The sequence below is a fragment of the Rhinichthys klamathensis genome, unplaced genomic scaffold (genome assembly GCF_029890125.1).
Source record: "Rhinichthys klamathensis goyatoka isolate OS25496 unplaced genomic scaffold, OSU_Roscu_1.1 h1tg000194l_1, whole genome shotgun sequence".
NCBI classification, from domain to species: domain Eukaryota; kingdom Metazoa; phylum Chordata; class Actinopteri; order Cypriniformes; family Leuciscidae; genus Rhinichthys; species Rhinichthys klamathensis.
The window spans coordinates 1,705,767-1,723,895 of NW_026606720.1; the positions used below are offsets into that span (position 1 = coordinate 1,705,767).

The window sequence follows — 18,129 nt, forward strand, 5'->3', positions numbered from 1 at the left end:
TTCAGAGATACCAAATGTTTGGAGGTTTCACCATGAAAACAACTTCTCCTTGGTCTTTAAAAATGTCTGACATTAATTTAGTGATCAAATGTAGCATTCTTATGGAAATATGATAATATATTGTAATTATATTTAAATTGGACTACTTTTTCTAATTGTATTTCATAAAACAACATCTCAGGAAAATGTTAAGGGGTTTCAAATAAAAAAAATACTTTCTGTTAAAGAACAGGGCATTGATTTCAAACGTGTCCACTGTAGAGGACATCAGGACTAAAACCATGTTTATCAGGCATTCTGGGAGACACAACAAGTGAATATGGAGATAAATTATACATCAATATTCCTATGAAATATTAGATGATATTATTAAAATGTTGCCAATAATTACTCCAATTGTTACACTTCTTTTTTCATTAAATGTTGCTCCAAGAACACATTAATGTGCAAATTAGATACAGTGTATAGATACATTGCATTGAATGGGAATATTAATTTATGGCCATTTTACCCACATATTGCAAAAAGTAAAATGGTGTATCAATTCATTCCATTATTTCTTTCATAACATAGTTGAGAATAATCTTTATACAAATTTTGGTTGAAAAAATCCTGAAACCCCCAAATTTATTGGTGATTGAAAAAAAATCCCATTGTTTTTGCCTATACATATAATTTCATGTCATTTTATTTTTTCAACAACTTAGTCCTGGCGTCCACTACAGAGGACATAGCATAACGTATGAATAAAATATTATTTTATATATGTGTTTTTTTACCATTTGTTTATTGTGCTCTAAACAGTGTGATGACATGGAAAAAAACTAAATTCAAAAAACTTTTTTTTTCTGGGTCTCAGGAGGATAAATGTCTTTACTGTCATTTTTGATCAATTTAATGAGTGCTTGCATAAAAAATGTAACTGAACCCAAAGTTTTAATGTTCATTTTTGTACCGCTCAAAAAAAAAACCCACCTAGAAATCTCATAACTAAATAGTAGAAGCTCTTTGTGTCAGTCGGGGAACATCTTTTCATGCTGTTTTCATGTTGTTCGTTGTAAGGTTGGGATGCGTGATAAAGAGTGCATGAATAAGAATGCACTCGTTTACATTTTTGCCGTTTTACGGACAGTATTACTGAGCCCATGACCTTGTAAACCTTGTAAATCATTTCTATTAGGTTGTTTGCAGTATTTAAATCAGGTATTCTATTAATATTTTAATACAGAAGCCATTATGAGTGTTAATCAAGAAACTTTTGTGTGTGTGTAGATATCGAGGCCTCAGGGATGAGAAAGGACGGCAGACACAAGATTACTTTCATCTGCTGGCCATACGACTGAGTTTCGTCATTATATTCGAGGTGCACAGTCTAGCACTAGTTTGACCAAACACAATTTTGTAAACTTTGCACATACATTTGTTCTGATAATCATGGAAGATTGTTTCTGCCACTCAATACAAAATTTAAAAAAGGCAATTGTGAAAAAGGTCATTTTTAAAGTGTAAACACATGAGTCGGATATGGGTCACAATTGAAAACGTGTAAACGTACGACCGAGTTTATATCTCGCAATTCTGCTTTTCCCCCCCGCAACTCTGACTTTGTAACCCATTGCGACTTTATATCACACAATTTTGAGAAAAAAGTCAGAATTGTGAGATAAAAAGTCACAGTTACCTTTTTTATGTTGTATTTCGTGACGGAAACAAGCTTCCATGAGATACAGATGATTATAAATTGAATATAAAGTTGATGTTGGGTTTTCAGCATGTTGTCCTCATGATTGGACGGATTATTGACTGGATGGTGCCAGATATCCCAGAGGAGGTGGAAATTAAGATCAAAAGAGAGCATTACATGGCCAAAGAAGCACTGGCTGAGAATCAGGTGACTTTTATATCGACGAGTTATGACATTAAAATTAATATAATAATACTATTATAATTTATTCAATGTTGATTCCACTTTTAAGTGTGGGACGGCTGTTTTTCTCTGTTTTCTTAAACCTTGACTCTCCTGTCCTCCTTCAGTCTTTGAGTAAAACTGTCCTGGAGGAGGTGGAGAGGCAAACGTCCGAGCTGCGACGAAGAATACAGAGTCCTACAAACAGTATCTCCCCTTGCTCCAGTCCATCCCCTGAACACGAGGACAAACCTCCACCCTGACCGTCTGATATAGGCCTATGACCTACATGTGGCACTACAGTGAATAAATGTTTGTAAACTGTTGCCTATTCCTTGTCAATAGGCAACTACTTTTAATGCTGTCCTAAATAAAATACACAAGGATCAAATTAATGTGCCTTGCATTCATGTTGAAAATAATATACTGAATGTGTGTGTATTATATATAGGGTAACATGGGGTAAGATGATTTGTGCGTCTATTCGTTAATTTGTGGACACATAAATGTTTTCAGAACATGTAATAGTTTTTGATGTAATGATGTAATAGTTTTTATTTTGAAATAAAAAGATCAAATAATACCCTTGGGGTAAGATGGGCCACCATAATTGGCAGATAAGCCTCAGAGTGGCATGTTGTTAAAGTGTTGTTATTTTTAAATCGAATACTTATTGTAATAAATGGGGTTATTATTTAATTGTTTCATTGAATTGGATGTATATTTCAGACAGCTCCGCTTTCAGTCATTTACATTTTCTGTAAAAGTTTATCATGGGGATATAGGCTATATATATACAGTATATACACTCACCGGCCACTTTATTAGGTACACCTGTCCAACTGCTCGTTAACACTTAATTTCTAAGCAGCCAATCACATGGCGGCAACTCAGTGCATTTAGGCATGTAGACATGGTCAAGACAATCTCCTGCAGTTCAAACCGAGCATCAGTATGGGGAAGAAAGGTGATTTGAGTGACTTTGAACGTGGCATGATTGTTGGTGCCAGAAGGGCTGGTCTGAGTATTTCAGAAACTGCTAATCTACTGGGATTTTCACGCACAACCATCTCTAGGGTTTACAGAGAATGGTCCGAAAAAGAAAAAAAACATCCAGTGAGCGGCAGTTCTGTGGGCGGAAATGCCTTGTTAATGCCAGAGGTCAGAGGAGAATGGCCAGACTGGTTCGAGCTGATAGAAGGGCAACAGTGACTGAAATAACCACTCGTTACAACCGAGGTATGCAGCAAAGCATTTGTGAAGCCACAACACGCACAACCTTGAGGCGGATGGGCTACAACAGCAGAAGACTCCACCGGGTACCACTCATCTCCACTACAAATAGGAAAAAGAGGCTACAATTTGCAAGAGCTCACCAAAATTGAACAGTTGAAGACTGGAAAAATGTTGCCTGGTCTGATGAGTCTCGATTTCTGTTGAGACATTCAGATGTTAGAGTCAGAATTTGGCGTAAACAGAATGAGAACATGGAACCATCATGCCTTGTTACCACTGTGCAGGCTGGTGGTGGTGGTGTAATGGTGTGGGGGATGTTTTCCTGGCACACTTTAGGCCCCTTAGTGCCAATTGGGCATCGTTTAAATGCCAAGGCCTACCTGAGCATTGTTTCTAACCATGTCCATCCCTTTATGGCCACCATGTACCCATCCTCTGATGGCTACTTCCACCATGTCACAAAGCTCTAATCATTTCAAATTGGTTTCTTGAACATGACAATGAGTTCACTGTACTAAAATGGCCTCCACAGTCACCAGATCTCAACCCAATAGAGCATCTTTGGGATGTGGTGGAATGGGAGATTCGCATCATGGATGTGCAGCCGACAAATCTGCGGCAACTGTGTGATGCCATCATGTCAATATGGACCAAACTCCCTGAGGAATGCTTCCAGCACCTTGTTGAATCTATGCCACGAAGAATTGAGGCAGTTCTGAAGGCAAAAGGGGATCCAACCCGTTACTAGCATGGGGTACCTAATAAAGTGGCCGGTGAGTGTATATATATATATATAAAATAAATGTAATAATCTACAATATCCAAATATATATATATATATATATGTATATATTATTTATTTTATAATAAAAGAAAAACAAAAGGATAAATTTATTGGGGGGTTTTTTTTCATTAAAAAAAAATGTATGCATAGACATTTTCATGTATAAGAAATATATCCAAACATATTAAAAAGTGTAATAAAACTTCACCCCAAAAAATGAATTGAAGAAAAATGGAAGCAAATCATCATTCATAGCTGTAAACTAAACACGTTGGGCCATTAAAAAGGGGACCAAATCTAAATACCCAAACGTCATGTTACCAAAAAAAAAGTTAGTCGAGGAAAGAAACCTGCTTCAAGACATTTCACGGGGTCTTATGAACCTAAAATAAATTCATAAGAAGTGAATAAATAGTAAAGAAAAAAGTAACAAAAAATTGGAAGGGAATACATTTTTAGGAAATGGACGTAGCTATAGCCTACTAAAGCTGGTGTTTACATGCATACAACACACACACACACACACACACACACACATTAGATGTTTATTAAAGTGAGATTTTATGGCATGATGGACCATTACACACGCAAACGTACTTTCCCGTGAACAGTGAAGTACTTTTAGCATGTTGTGTGAACTGGAACACATCCGTTCCCATTTCATTGATGTGTGTAACAATAGTTCCCTCTGCTGGTCACAGGATCAACACTATAAGATCAGAATGAGAACCATTTCAACATTGTCAACATTTCTTTAAAACAAATAACTATTGATGATATGTTTTTCTATAGTTGCCTATTATTTTTAATAGTTGCCTAATTATATCCATCCATCCATCTGGTACCAAGCTAACTAGCACACAAGTTTTCAGTTTTTTAGATGCCATGGACCAACAAATATGATCAGCTGTGGTGCGATGGACCTCACATCCTAAACATTTCAATGCTGTGAAAATGAATATTATGAATATGCGTAAAATAGTTTTTGGAAAATATTTCGGTTCTCCTTTGCTAAATTATGTTTTTCTACTCACTATATTACTGTGCTGTACAGATGTATTAATTATCTCTTTTATTCGATTTACTTATTTGAATCAAAGTTGTATTATTGTATTACATATTTAGTTAGTTTAATCTCATTTTTGTATTTATTTGTTTTTACATTTTCACACTGTCGTGTTGAACTTTCGACTGATCCCCACTTGCGGCCGCTTGGGGGCATAGACAGTAAGTTTGGGGGTCCCCGCCCGGAAACCAGTTTGAAGTCCATAATAAAACCGAAGGACTTTTATTTTGGAATTTCGCTCTGACACTGACACGGCTTCACATGCGCGAGGAGGCGGGCGCAAAATTTCCCGGGATTTTGGGGCCTAGTCAGTAAGTAAGCAAGCAAGCAAGCAAGTAAGTAAGTGTGAATTGTAATATTTTTAATTGTTCTTTGACGGTCGCATTAATAAACCATATTACAACATAGACGTCACGTACTTTAAACAATCAAATGTTTAACTTTACTTTAATTTCACCCTCACAACAATCACTCACACTGCTAAAAAAAAAAAGTTGCTAGCAATCAGATGCGGGTTAGCATAATAACTTGTATAAAATAATCTACAGTTCATTTGGACGTATTCTGAATATATGTTTGATTGACAATAGTTTATAAAATAAGCCCTTTTGAATGTCTCGTGGTAAAATCCCCACTGGTTAATGTTGCTGAGGATGAACACATAACTATTTAACAACATAACTATTTGATACAGGCTAGTATCAAAACACTTGCAGGTTTGCGGATGCTTACTGAATAATTGATTTGTTGATATGAATAAGCACCTCATATGTAGTGTTTACATTAGATTCAATGTTATCTAATGCAGGGGGTCTCAACCTTTAGAGACCCATGAAAACAACATGTTTTATAAAGTTTCTCCGTACAAAACCTGCAGCTGTGCTTTGGTGGTGGAAACCCTGGATCTAATGTAGTGCATTTCAGGGTAATGCAGTGTTATGGATCAGGCTTTCACGTTGTTTCTGTCTTTCAGCTGACTGTCATATGCTGCTGTAGAAGCTGAGAGAGAGAGAGGATCATCATTGACTGACACAGCGAGGCCGGCCGCAGAATGCCGCCTGTGTCTGAAGTGGACACGGGTCCGGTTGAGGAAAGCTCCGGGGGTCTTGAGCGCTCAGACTGCCTCTGTCCGATCTGTCTGGACATATTCCTGGAGCCGGTCACTCTGCCCTGCACGCACACTTTCTGCAAACCCTGCTTTCTGGAAACCGTGGACAAGTCCAACATGTGCTGTCCGCTTTGCCGAAAGCGTGTGTCCACTTGGGCACGACTCAACGGCCGGAACAAGACCTTGGTCAACATTGAGCTGTGGAGACGCATACAGGACGCTTTCCCCGCCCAGTGCGAGCGGAGAGTGCAGGGAATCGATGATTGTGATGATGCTGGTATGTATGTGCTACATAACGGTTTCATGTTTATGCATATTGCATTGATTAATCACTTTCTCCCCCTCCCCAGTGCTGATTTCAAGACCTCGAGTATGTCAGCCAGGAGAGCTGAGGAAAGAGTACGAGGACCAGATCAGCAAGGTGAGAGATTCACGATGGTCTCGACTCTCTCTGTTAAGATGTGGTGGATTTTTAGCATGGCAGGTGGGCCTCCAAGAATGCACATTACAGACTGCAATCCCATGTTTACATTGTTGTTCTGCCAACAACACAATGGTTTTTGTTTGTGTGTCCTGTCCTGTCCTGTCCTGCTCGGAGCAGAATGCTGGTTCCAACATTTCTGCAATGGAATTTTTTTAAAGATCTGATTTTTTTTTTCTTCCCCCATGCACATAATATTTAGCTGTTCATACACATAATTACACTTAAGATGTATTATTAGTAGGGCTGGTTATCGATTTAGATGTTCAGATTCGATTCGATTTCCATTCTCAATTCGATTTCTGATTCGATTCTCGATTCAACTATAATAAATATAGATGTAATACAAATCCTATATTTATAAAAAAGAACAGTGGACTTAAGTTTACAAGTGGTTAATTAATACAAAGAAATTAAGAGCCACAAACCTGTATATAAAACTCTTTTTATTTTACACTAAATGCATACAATGACAATGTATAGGCAGGATTTTGATACAAGATGCAAAATTGATGCTGAAAATTGGACAAATCAGAACAGTCGCACGCCTTGATCAAACAGGATCAGGTTATTTTGTGTTTAAGATAGATAGATAAATAAATATTAGTTATCATTTTTTAGACATTTTTTTATTACAGTGATCTCACCTAAATGTTTGTTTTTACAATGGGGTAATTTTTTTTTGTTAAGAGTTTATGCAACACATGGAAGCTTGATTTCAATCTTTGAATTAAACTGAAAAAAGTAGCACAAATAAATACAATAGAATAAAAACACAAATAAAAAAGACTTTTGGGTAGGTCAGAAATACTACAGAAACTGAATAAAGTAATCCAATGTAAAATAACACTGGATAGTCTTTTAGTCCTGACTGAATTAAATACATAAGCTATTAATTCTGATTCCTTACAATTAATGCTGTATTATGTTGTTTTGACAACAAAATTAATGACAGACACATATGGCTGCGTTCACTTTAAGAACTAGTGCACGGATCCATTGCCGTTTCATTATAACGTTACTGTCTGTCACACGCGTTTTATGCTTATTTAAGACATAACCGACTGTCTTTACGAGGTTACTCACCAAGATCAGACTTCTGACATAATTTTGCGTGTTTTTAACTGTTAAAGCGATATAATCCACGAAAAAGAACTTTTGTTACTGGCGAGCTGTTTGTGAGGCGGATTTAGGCTTTACTGTATGTGCACGCAATGAAAAACATCTCGGAGAGTGTGCGAGCACTGAATAGTTTAAACTTGCTTGAATGTTTAAACTGGTAAAACTTAAAAAGACGTGAAAATGAAAAACGTTAGTTATGATGCAATGCTGGCCTGATTGTGCAAGTGAATATTCCGTCATGTCCCGACTCCTAAACACGAGTGTGTATCGACGCCTGCAGCGCTTGACGCTTGCCTTGTGCAGAGTGAGAAGACGCAGCACCACGAGCCCTGAATATGGAAAAAATCGATTTGTGGGCGTTGAGAATCGATTTTGAATCGACCACATTTTAAAAAAAGATTAATCGAAAAATCTATTTTTTTTGCCCAGCCCTAATTATTATTATTAGTATTATGAGGGGTGTAACAATATATCTGTCACAATATATCACAATAAAAAAATGCAACAATATGTATTAAGGGTGTCAGATCGAAATCGACCGAAATTAATTCACAATCTCGAACTTCGAATTAAAAAATTTAATCGTCGATGCTGCCACGCCCCCATGTCCGGTCGGCGTGCCAAGCGGGTAAAAAACACGCGTGTTGAAAAGCTGCGAGTCTATGGTCAACCTCCTCTAACTTAACTACAGCCATTCAAAAGATAGCATGACGACTGCAGATGCAGGACACCCATCGACAGAACTTGAACCCCCTCCTCTTTCATTGAAGTCGCAGCTGTGGAAGGTTTTTGGATTTCCAGTGAGTTATGTTGACAACGTTCGCGCTTCAAAAAAGCCATAGTTTACTTTGCAGACATCCCAAGTCTCGCGGAAGTTCCGGGAGTCTCCCGCATATTGATAGCGGCTCCCTGATCCCCGCAAATTAGTTCAAATCTCCCGGAATCTAGAGTGAGCGAGCAAGAGCGCGCATGCGAGACAGAAAAAACTGTGCTCCAAACTGTATAGCACGCGCACGGGAGAGAGCGAGAGACCTTGTTCGTGTGCCTCATGAAGCGCATGTAAGACACAGAGCATCCTGATAGGCCGGTTTCGGCTTTAAAAAAATAAATGTAAAAATCAAGAATCGAATGGAACCGTGACCTTAGAATCGAAAATGTAATCGAATCGAGGATTTGGAGTATCGTGACACCCCTAATATGTGTCGTGGATAGTGACAATATGTATTGTGTATATTTCACCCAAAATTAAAATGACTGTGTGGCAACAAATTTAAGTTTACAAAATGTTAGTGTCATTACTACATAAAACCTATATATAATGTTGAATATAATGTATAACAATGCAATTGGGGAATATTTGATATTTGCCGGTCCTGATAATGTCAAATGTCTCATGTTATCCGTAAAAGGTGGCCTACGTTATTTTGAATATAATAAAGCATATCCGTCTAAAATAATTCTGTATTTCAACTTGCAAAAAACATTTGCGGCCAAGGTACTTGAGTTTAGAAAAAATGTAAAAAGCCTTTATTTATTTATTTATTTATTTATTCATTACTATAACATTTTAAAAACATTCACATACATTTTGCAATCGACTAGTCTAACACCCCCCCCCCCCCCCCCCCTCTCATACTGAATGCCACTAACAACTTCTGCTGTAGAAATACACTTTTTAAAACATAATATTAAGTCTCATTTTTAAAATGCTTAACATGACTAATTTAAACATGGCTTTTGTAAAAAATATAAGGTAAAACATGTAAACTGTATAAAAAATGCAGCTAAATGCCTAGTATTTCCATTAGCTGCTGCAGTATCGCTAGTGGAAGAGTCTCACACATCCCTAGTATGCACATTGTCCATTTAGTGCAAATAAAATCATAATTTGTTATTGATGTTTTGTTGTTGTGAAGGCTGGCTGGCTGTCATCATCTGGTCTCTTGTTTTGAACAGCTCGTGGAGGAGAAGCGAGCTCTGGAGGAAGCCGAGCGGAGAGCCAGTGAGGAGTACATCCAGCGCCTCCTGGCCGAGGAGGAGGAGCGTATGGCGGAGGAGAGGAGGAGGCATGAAGAGCAACAGCTGGAGAACGATGAGAAACTGGCCAGACTGCTCAGCCAAGAGCTGGTGAGGTCACACATCAGAGGTCGGGAGACGCGGTCAATGACATGCACTGTCAGAAAACTGACATGTCAAAACAACTATACAATCTGACCACAGACGTTTGGACTGTCTGAGCATAACAGGAGGACGTGTAAATAATCTCATTCTGTGTCCCTCATGTTGAAGCATTGACTGCATTTGTCAATCTCAGCCTTAAAGGATTAGGTCACCTCAAAAGGAAAATGACTTCTTTAGGATTAGTTCACCTCAAAATGGCGGTACTTCCGCCAGCGTGACGACATAATGCCTGGCGCGTCGCAGACCAGCACAAGACGAACAATTGTGGTAAAAAAGTATATATATATATATATATTTTTTTTTTTCCGTTCGTTTTCGTGAAACCACGTGATCGGGACCGATTTCCGATCGCGTGATCGGATCGGAACATCCCTACTTATAATTTATGCGAATATAAGTTCATCAGTAGTATCAACAAATTAATATTGGACGCCAAACTAGCTAAACCCTACTGAGTGTGCATTTTTTTCTTATTTTACTCATTCTTAAAACTTAATAAAATGTTTTTATTTTATTTTTTTTATTAAATTTCAAGTATAATGCTATTTTTATGGTTCCTAATTTTGTTTTGGAGTCTCCTGCAATAGGTTTACATGCATCACAGGTCAAAAACCACTTTTTTGATCAAGGATTCAGTCTCTAAACCCCTTTCTTCTGAGAGCCTACTCAGCTCTGATTGCTCAGATACTCACAACCGGCGCAACATCATGAATGTCTCTGAACAGATTCACGCCCACTTTTAGGGGAAAATAAACTAGACTTCCCATAGACTTCAATGCAAAATAGCGTCACAAAACAACGTCTGTACACAGCCGACAGGTGTGAATATCTTAATAAATCACTAAGGGTGCTTTCACATCTGTAGTTCGGTTCATTTGGTTCGGACTAAGGGCGAAAGATTATACTTTGTATCATTTTCAGGCGTTTTGGTTCCTTTTCACACCACAGTGATTGCTCTGGTCCGAATCAGTTGATGAGTTGAACCAAAATGCAGTCACGTGACAACATCCACATCACTCGTTGGCCAGATGTGTCTTGAACATATTTCCACACCTGCACTTCGATTGGTCAGAATTAACAAGCGGGAAAATTCCAACAGAACTCCCGGAAGTAAACAAAGAGGAGGAAGATCCGGCAGACATGCGGAGAATTCGCTCACAATGTATGTTCAGAATCAGCACGAGCTTTATCCTTTCTCAAATCCCCCCATAAACAACAAAGTCTAGACGAGATATAAATAAGAGATTCACTGTGCAGTGCGGACCCCTTCAGTGTTTATGATGAGAGTTGAGTGCAGAAGTCAGTCATGGCTTAAAGGGAGCGCTATTGACAATCTAAATAATAGTTTTGTTTGACTACGGCAGCTGGTTTAGTCCAAAAATGCACAGTTCTTTGGCAGTTGGGTCTGTTCGAGGTCGGATCACGTTCACACCGCAAACGAACCGCTCCAGAGTTCGATGAGGTCTCCGTACGCTTATTTGGTCCGCTTTTGGTGCGCACCCGAGTGCGATTGCTGCTTTCACACCTGCCCGAACGAACCGCACCAAGGGGGAAAACGAACTATAGTGCGATTCAACCCAACTAAATGAGGCAGGTGTGAAAGCACCCTAAGATTAAAGGGTTGTTACACCTCCCAGAGTTTGACTCTGGGAGAATGAAGGGACATGTTTTTAAATTAACCAAATTAAGTTTGTTGATATATCTTTCATGCTTTATGGCAGGCAGGGTGGACATATAATTACTTGACATGTTTAATTTAAGTGATTTCTTAAGATATTTATTCACGCCTGTCGGCTGTGTACGGAGCGGACATTGTTTTGTGACGGTATTTTGTATTGAAGTCTATGGGAAGTCTAGTTTATTTTCCCCTAAAAAGGGGCAGTGACGAAATTGACAGTTAAGTTCCCAGATGTGCCGGGAGTACGTATGGCCCAGTCTGTAGTGATTGGTCTACTCTGATCTGATTGGTCAGATGGCCCAGTCTGTAGTGATTGGTCTACTCTGCTCTGATTGGTCAGACGACCCAGTCTGTTGTGATTGGTCTACTCTGATCTGATTGGTCAGATGGCCCAGTCTGTAGTGATTGGTCTACTCTGATCTGATTGGTCAGATGGCCCAGTCTGTAGTGATTGGTCTACTCTGATCTGATTGGTCAGATGGCCCAGTCTGTTGTGATTGGTCTACTCTGATCTGATTGGTCAGATGGCCCAGTCTGTTGTGATTGGTCGACCGCTTACATCTTGTGTTGGAAATGAAACGTGCATTATCATATTTGAATTTCAGCACTTGATACAGTGATATGAACAGTAATGATGGCGTCAGTTTTACCTACAGGGTGGCCGCGGGTCCTTAAAAAGTCTTAAAATGTCTTAAATAAAGTTTTCCTAATAAAAGGCCTTAAAAAGTATTAAAATGTCTTAAATTCAGATTCTATGGGTCTTAAATATTTCTGGTCAAATTACCGCAAAAATTTCTCCAGTCTGACGGACCCAATGTCCGTCTAATAACCAGTGAAGCATCGAATCGTGAGAATGATTCTGATTTTATTACATAAACAGTGATTGATAATGTAGGACTCGACATTAACGCTTGTCCGCCTGATGAGAACATCAACAGAAACAAAAATAACTAGGGAATGACTAAACCGAGAGAATGATTCTGATTTTATTACTTTTATTGTAAGTTGCGATCGATTGTGGATAATAAATGTATTACTGACGGTAAGGTTGCGCTGTTGACGCTCGCGCAGCCTCTCGAGGAGAAATCTACACAAATGAGCGCAACACACACACTCATTTAACAACATACTGCCAATAATAAATCTAAATGTGGAGTTTTATATGTTTAACATATGTTAAGCAAACTGAATTATTTTTCCTGAATACCATCACGATTGAAAATGTGACATTGATTTCCTACAACAGTTCAATAAACAGTTAAAATTAAGTCACTTACATTTTAGATGAAATATTGGCTGTTTTTGTTCTGTTTCAGCAGCGAAAATAGTTCCAAACAAAAATCACAGCAGAACCACGGCGCATCTCACAGGAACACTCGACCTGTTTTCATTACTGAATGATTCAGCATTTTGAACGAATCGATTGAGTCAAAGATTCAATGACCCATACATAAACATCTGTCTCATTCTTGAATGAATCAACCGTTTAAACGAATCGTTTGTATGAATGAATCAATGACTAAATGACTCACTCATTAAGACGGTCGCCTGCCGCCACCTACTGGCGGTTTAGTGTTATGTTTAAAAGTAGTATCATTCTTTCCAACGTTTCTTATTTGTATATTTAAATCAATTTCATAACATTATTTTATGCAATTGTAATTTTTCAGTGTAAATGATTTAATTTGATCAGCCCTACCTAGGGTAACAGCCCTATAGTGTCTTATTATTCTAAATAATTTAATTTATTGATCAAATTTAGGAATTTAAAATTTGCCCTTTAAAGGTGCAGATATTAAAATATGCCGATTTAAATATCAAAGCTGATTGAACACTGAGAATATTGCTTCAGAATAAATTAAAAAAAAAAAAAAAAAAATCCGGACAAAGCAACTTTTTTACTCGGACAAGTGAATTGTCAAAAGGACAAGCACATGAAAAGGCTTAATGTCGAGCCCTGTAATGTATTTCTGCAGCGCTGTTGAGACTCACGCTGCCTGTCTGTGTGAGAGATTTTAAAGTGAGAAATCAAAACTAATGTGCATAACAGCACATAAAAAAACTCAAAGAAGAAACATACTGAGGTAAAAATAAAAAATGTTGAGTTTTTTTATTTATAACATATGATATAGTTTTTTTATTTTTTTTTATCATAAGATATAGTTAAGTAACATGACAGGAGCTATTTTGCTGAATATTCTCACGATTGCAAATGTTACATTGATTTTAGTTCAATAAACAAGTAGTTAATATTAAATTACTTCAATTGCTTAGGTTAAACATTAAATATTACATATACGTATGTAAAATAATGTGTATTTCCATCACAGGTTTGGTCTTAAATTTCATTCAAAGTGGCATTAAAAAGGTCTTAAAAAGTCTTAAATTTAACTTGTTTATATCTGTAGACACCCTGACCTAGTGCCGGGCGGTATAACCAAAAATCCATAGCACGGTATTTTTCAAAATTATACCGGTTTCACGGTATGTGACGGTATTTTTTTAACCACATTTTCTACTGATTGAGAGAGGAAATACTGCAGTAGATTGGTTTACAATGCCCTATTTTACTGTCATGAGTGAATATTGTAAAAAAAAAAAAAATCCACACTAGTATTAATACAGGTTTGCAAGGCTGTTTACAAAGAGGTCCAGCAGGAGGCGCTGTAGGAGCGGCAGAAACAGCGGTTTCCCCGATAACGGCTGAACACAAAGCAGTTTCCCCGGTAACGGCTGAACACAAAGCAGTTTCCCCGGTAACGGCTGAACACAAAGCAGCGCAGCGCCCATAAACGCTGCTTTATCAGGAACGATAAAGAAAGATTCAATTGAAATAACACCGAAACTTTTCTAAAGACCTTCAGTTCACTTCAGATACATTCATATTAAAAACACCCACCCCGCGTTTTGACTTTGAAACATGCAGTGCTCATCTTTTTTTAGCGATGTATACCGGTGTACGGCTCAGCACTAGTTTTACCGTATCAATACCGTATCAAGTCCACGTCCTTCTGAAGTGCTCCAAAGTCGATTTGCTTTCAGAAAAAGCGTCTTGTCATTTCAACAACACAATTCTTCAAGGCCTCAACTACACCTACAATGTTTGATGGTGAAAGTAGACATTGTTCACAGGCAGGCATTATGTAAATTTGTTACAAACCTACATAGTTTTAGTTGAAAGCAAGACTGGAATTACTGATGACTCATTTTAGCCAGTTCAGAATTGGTTCTTTATTTTGAGAAGAAATCGCCGCAATCAGGGATGATGTAATGCTGTTTTGTGATGTTTTTGCAGAATTCAGGACCGATCTCTGAATCACCGTGGCTCATCAAACCTACTGATGCGACGCCAGCTAAGAAAACAAAACCAAAGGGGGACATTGAGAAGTGAGTAATATCAGTAATACAACTGGTCTTTTCAGGCCTGATTATTGTTGAAAGTATTGAAAGACCACAAAGAAAGAGTTTTTCTAATGCACTCCATTCTCTTATATGTCAGGTTTTTGCGTCCAGTGCCTCATAAACCGCCGAGCAGTTCGGACAGCAGCCCAGACTCCTCTCTGATGGCTAATAAGGTGATTTTAAAGATGCTTTGATTGTCTTCTCCTCTCAGAAATGAAATCATTACAAAGGAAATGATGTCTTTGAGATCATACATGCCACGTGTATCAGTTGCAATTTTAGTGAAGAGAACATTTTACTTAAAGCCTGTTTTCTACTTTAATGTTTTAAAATATACATTTTTCCTGTGATAGCAAAGCTGTATTTTCAGCATCATTACTCCAGTCTTCAGTGTCACATGATCCTTCAGAAATCATTCTAATATGCGGATTTGATGCTCAAGAAACATTTATTATTATTACCAATGTTGAAAACAGTTAATATGCGTGGATACTTTTTTTCCAGGAGTCTTTGATGAAAATATTGTGTAACATTATTGATGTCTTCACTGACACTAGGGATGCACCACATTTTTCCAGATTCAGATTCCTCATCCCTAGCTGTCACTTAAAAAAAAACTTGATCCAAACCATTTGTAGTACTAGTGCATGTGCAAAGTTAATACATGCTTAGTAGAAGATAAAACACATAGTTGCATAGTTTAATTTTAAAGATTATAAATGTTTGTTTTTTCAGGAGAACATTCTGAGCCCTCCAAAACCCCTCACAGCACCATCTGTGGAGGACACGGTTAAACAGGCCGTGCCTGTGCCGGACTACAACGGGAAACCCTCCACCTCCAGCTTCAATCCCAGCTGCCCAGAACACACTTCTGTTTTAAACAGTCCTAACAGCAGCTCTTCGAAAAGGAAGAGCTCAGACGTGGAGCTTCAGAGTGAAGCGGATCTACACACTAAGAGGCCGTGTTCTTCTCCGTGGTGTGAATCTCCCTTCTCAGCCGACAGCCCTTTTCTGTCTGAGTTGGCGTGGCACGAGGAGACCTTACGGAGTCGCTGGCACCAGGAAGAGGAGGACCGAAGAATGGCGATGCAACTTCAGAGAGACCTGAACCGCCAGATCGCCGTGGACCGCAGGAAGGGTTCAGCCGACGGCTATCACCTCCGGCAAAAAAGCACTACAGCTTCCACAAGTACAAACCCAGATGAGGAGAGCACGATAAAGAACATTAGTACGCCGCGGTCGACCGCGAGGAACAGCGCGGGATGCAGGGACGAGGGGAAAACTGAAAAGAGACTGTCTGGAACAGTGGGAGCGACCCCTGGGAAGAGCCCCGCGTCTTCTCCTTCAACGGCGGTCCTGGCTAGCTTGAAGAAGGGGGCGAAGCAGACCACCCTTACGGAGATGTTCCCCAACATGAGCAGCTGAACGACCCTTGCGCTGCTCTGATCTGCTTTCTCAAACGCCCCACAGACTCGAAGCGGATGTTAGCAGGTGCCGCGCTGCTACTAGAGGGCGTCGCGCATCTCGTTCGGGTTCCGCTCATATCTCAAGTTGCTAATACTCCCTCAGTGCCTTTCCAGAGAGGTTCATACTGTAAAGTCGTGACGGTTTTGGAATGGCTTTCGTTTTATAAGCGTTTATAAAGTCATGACTAGCTTAGGGATTGAAAGCGTCTGAGTGCTGCAGAAGAAACTCCTTTTGTAAGCATTTGCGGGCATTTTCAATTTGATCAAAATAAAGAAAAGATTACTTTACGGAACTCTGTTTTTGTTGTCGTCTGGTTATTTGGCAAGCAAAAAGCTAAAGGCAACGACCTAAAGTATTCCTTGTGGTTATTACACACAATAAATACATATTTAGGCCTAAATGTAAGATTTATATATTTTAATTTCATATCAAATTTCAATCTATTTTGGGTTACGGCGTTTTAACATAAACCAATAGACTTAAAGTGATCCATATTTATTAGTAATACATACATTAAACCTGAAAGAAACCCATAAGATTTTTGCACTCCAAAAAATAAACAAATTTGGTTGTATTTATATAATCATATTTTCAAAATGCATTTAATCAAATTGCTTAGAATCAGCATAACTCTATGGGAGCTTGTTTCCGTTACGGAATAAAAAAGATACAAAATTGTGCGTTTGCTTTATATCACAGAACTCGCAATTGCAGGGAAAAAGTCAGAATTGTGAGTTTATATCTTGTTTGGTCAGAATCGTGACATTACAGCTCACAATTGCGAGGTTATAAATCTAAATTGTGAGATATAAAGTTGCAGCTGCGAGAAAAAAAGGTCCGAATTGTGAGATGAAATGTGTCAATTACCTTTTTTATATTTTAATCCTGTGGCAGAAAAAAGCTTCCATATAAATACATTTATTCAGTTAAAAAGTATGAACCATTAAAATATGATTAGTTGTGAAATTGTATGAGATTGAAACAAACTGGACTGATTGATAAATATATTAAACCTGATTAGTATGTAATTAAAACACATTCAGTTCATTACTTTGACTGACATGTCACATTAAGTTTATAAGTTTAACTAATCCAAATGCATGGACATTTTATATATAATTCAAATACACACCTTAAATTTAGGTTGATATATATATATTTTTTTCAGATCGAAATAATTTATAACATTTATACATTTATGTATGAATGCTAATGTGACACTTCTGTCTTAAATGGGAAAGCGTTGGCATAACGTCTGATCTGCATTGTCATGACTGAGTGCTTTTTTCTCTCTCTACATAAGGATTGCTAAAGCACTGCATTTTGAGAAGTGTTATCGTCGGAAATGTCATGTGAAATATGGGACAAAGTCTGTCACATGATCAGTGAAGCAGACTGTCGAAGTATGCTCGGTCTTGCCTGTTATGGTCTTTTAGCATTTCCCATATTGTTGGTTTGAAGTTGGTTGCCGCACTTCCCATTTGAGTCTTGCATGAGTAATATTCCTCACTTAATTCTGTCAAAATCCCCCCCCCCCCCCCCCAGGACTTTATAGAACGGAGTAATATCCCAAATTAGCCAATCAACTCTACACGGTGATTTGAATGGATTCTATTTAAAGTGTGCAGCGATATTTGCTTGGTAAAGGTGAAGTCAGCAAATTGAACTGAAATAAAGTACTTGATCAAATGAATGCAA

General features: G+C 38.2%; 2 protein-coding genes across 3 annotated transcripts in view; both read left to right on the forward strand.

The window, feature by feature from the left end:
- Window positions 1-2,175, forward strand: part of ano7 (anoctamin 7) — a 40,194-nt gene extending 38,019 nt beyond the window's left edge. The window contains exons 22-24 of the mRNA XM_056262594.1: window positions 1,273-1,363; window positions 1,772-1,891; window positions 2,035-2,175. Of these exons, the coding sequence (XP_056118569.1) occupies window positions 1,273-1,363; window positions 1,772-1,891; window positions 2,035-2,169 (346 nt within the window). The 3' untranslated portion in view covers window positions 2,170-2,175. The remainder of the gene's footprint in view (window positions 1-1,272; window positions 1,364-1,771; window positions 1,892-2,034) is intronic.
- Window positions 2,176-5,205: 3,030 nt separating this feature from the next.
- On the forward strand, window positions 5,206-16,723 carry rnf168 (ring finger protein 168). Of its 2 annotated transcripts, none has more exons than XM_056262595.1 (7): window positions 5,206-5,327; window positions 5,966-6,377; window positions 6,451-6,521; window positions 9,660-9,830; window positions 14,858-14,949; window positions 15,062-15,137; window positions 15,700-16,723. In XM_056262595.1, exons 2-7 carry the CDS (start codon window positions 6,044-6,046, stop codon window positions 16,387-16,389), a joined length of 1,434 nt encoding a protein of 477 aa, XP_056118570.1. In that variant the 5' UTR covers window positions 5,206-5,327; window positions 5,966-6,043; the 3' UTR covers window positions 16,390-16,723. The 2 variants fall into 2 exon arrangements, with proteins under 2 accessions (XP_056118570.1, XP_056118571.1); XM_056262596.1 differs by having other exon boundaries at window positions 5,238-5,303.
- Window positions 16,724-18,129: the final 1,406 nt, after the last annotated feature.